At 42.3% G+C, this 1,907-nt stretch overlaps 1 protein-coding gene across 1 annotated transcript in view; it reads right to left on the bottom strand.

The window, feature by feature from the left end:
* LOC142722923 (guanylin-like) overlaps positions 1 to 1,143 on the bottom strand; it is an 18,801-nt gene extending 17,658 nt beyond the window's left edge. The window contains exon 1 of the mRNA XM_075848911.1: positions 1,081 to 1,143. Coding sequence (XP_075705026.1) covers positions 1,081 to 1,143 — 63 coding nt within the window. The remainder of the gene's footprint in view (positions 1 to 1,080) is intronic.
* Between the last annotated feature and the right edge of the window lie 764 nt (positions 1,144 to 1,907).

Raw genomic sequence — 1,907 nt, 5'->3', positions numbered from 1 at the left:
CTATCTATCTATCTATCTATCTATCTATCTATCTATCTATCTATCTATCTATCTATCTATCTATCTCATATCTATCTATCTATCTATCTATCTATCTATCTATCTATCTATCTATCTATCTATCTATCTCCTATCTATCTATCTATCTATCTATCTATCTATCTATCTAATCTGTCTCTCTATCTATCTATCTATCTATCTATCTATCTATCTATCTATCTATTTATCTATCTCATATCTATCTATCTATCTATCTATCTATCTATCTATCTATCTATCTATCTATTTATCTATCTCATATCTATCTATCTATCTATCTATCTATCTATCTCATATCTATCTATCTATCTATCTATCTATCTATCTATCTATCTATCTATCTATCTATCTGTCTCATATCTATCTATCTATCTATCTATCTATCTATCTATCTATCTATCTCCTATCTATCTATCTATCTATCTATCTATCTATCTATCTATCTATCTATCTATCTATCTCATATCTATCTATCTATCTCCTATCTATCTATCTATCTATCTATCTATCTCTCTCTCTCTCTCTCACAGAGCGCTCAGTTTTCTTTCTAGATGAGAATCTTCTCTTTCCACAGATCCTGAGAGTTTTTTCCATGGATCCCTGGGGGGCACGTTCAGAAGTAATGACCCCGATCTCCCTGTAGTTTTCTTGGTGTATTCGGCGTCCTGATAGCCATCATTACACTGACTTTAGTCACCCAGCTTTCCGCACCCCTGAATAGCTGATATCTCCATTCTTCTCACATTCAGTTACTGCCGGTCACTGTAGTTCTGTGATTCATGAAACAGGGAGCTCTGGATGAGCAGAACTAGAAGACCCCCAGAGGAGCGGAGACGCAGCGATTATAAATGATGATATATAATAATGGTGTCATCACCACCGGTAACAATGCTGCGTCTGGGATCTCTGGGGGTTCTGGAAACGATACAATGCTCCGTGCACAAGCCCCAGCTGACCTATAAACACTGTATATATATATACCCTGCCACTGTACTCAGGCGTTCAGCCAGGTCTCCCTGGTGCTGTGACATCGGCTCTTACCTTCACGATGACTCCTGCACTGAGGTGGGTGAGGGCGAGGAGACACACAATCCTGCTCCACATGTTGAGGCTGGTTGTGCAGGGTGCCCGCTGCCGCCAGGATTATATACTATTATCTGCCCTCCCGCTGGGGTGGGGCTTGGCAGCGATCACTGGCTCAGTTTATGACTCTCACAAGGTCACGTGATCTTTATTGGTCTCTTTCTTCCTTGCGAAGTTATAAATCGTGGGATTTATTGCAAATATTGGAAAACCGTCTCCAGGTGATTATAATATGAGGGTTAGAGGAGAGTATACAGCACGTCCCCTATATACCTCTCCAGAAGCAGAGCCGCAACAACGGGGCAGAGCCATATATACTACTTATAATGTCCTAGTGACTAATCATATATACAGGAGCGGCGGTATATACAGTGTACAGTCCTGATGAGCGGTGGTATATACAGGGTACAGTCCTGATGAGCGGTGGTATATACAGGGTACGGTCCTGATGAGCGGTGGTATATACAGGGTACAGTCCTGATGAGCGGTGGTATATACAGTGTACAGTCCTGATGAGCGGTGGTATATACAGTGTACAGTCCTGATGAGCGGTGGTATATACAGTGTACAGTCCTGATGAGCGGTGGTATATACAGGGTACAGTCCTGATGAGCGGTGGTATATACAGTGTGCGGTCCTGATGAGCGGTGGTATATACAGGGTACAGTCCTGATGAGCGGTGGTATATACAGTGTGCGGTCCTGATGAGCGGCGGTATATACAGTGTACAGTCCTGATGAGCGGTGGTATATACAGTGTACGGTCCTGATGAGCGGTGGTATATA

This window comes from Rhinoderma darwinii, unplaced genomic scaffold, assembly GCF_050947455.1.
Source record: "Rhinoderma darwinii isolate aRhiDar2 unplaced genomic scaffold, aRhiDar2.hap1 Scaffold_540, whole genome shotgun sequence".
In the NCBI taxonomy this organism is placed as follows: Eukaryota; Metazoa; Chordata; class Amphibia; order Anura; family Rhinodermatidae; genus Rhinoderma; species Rhinoderma darwinii.
This window is presented reverse-complemented; position numbering and strand designations above follow the sequence as displayed.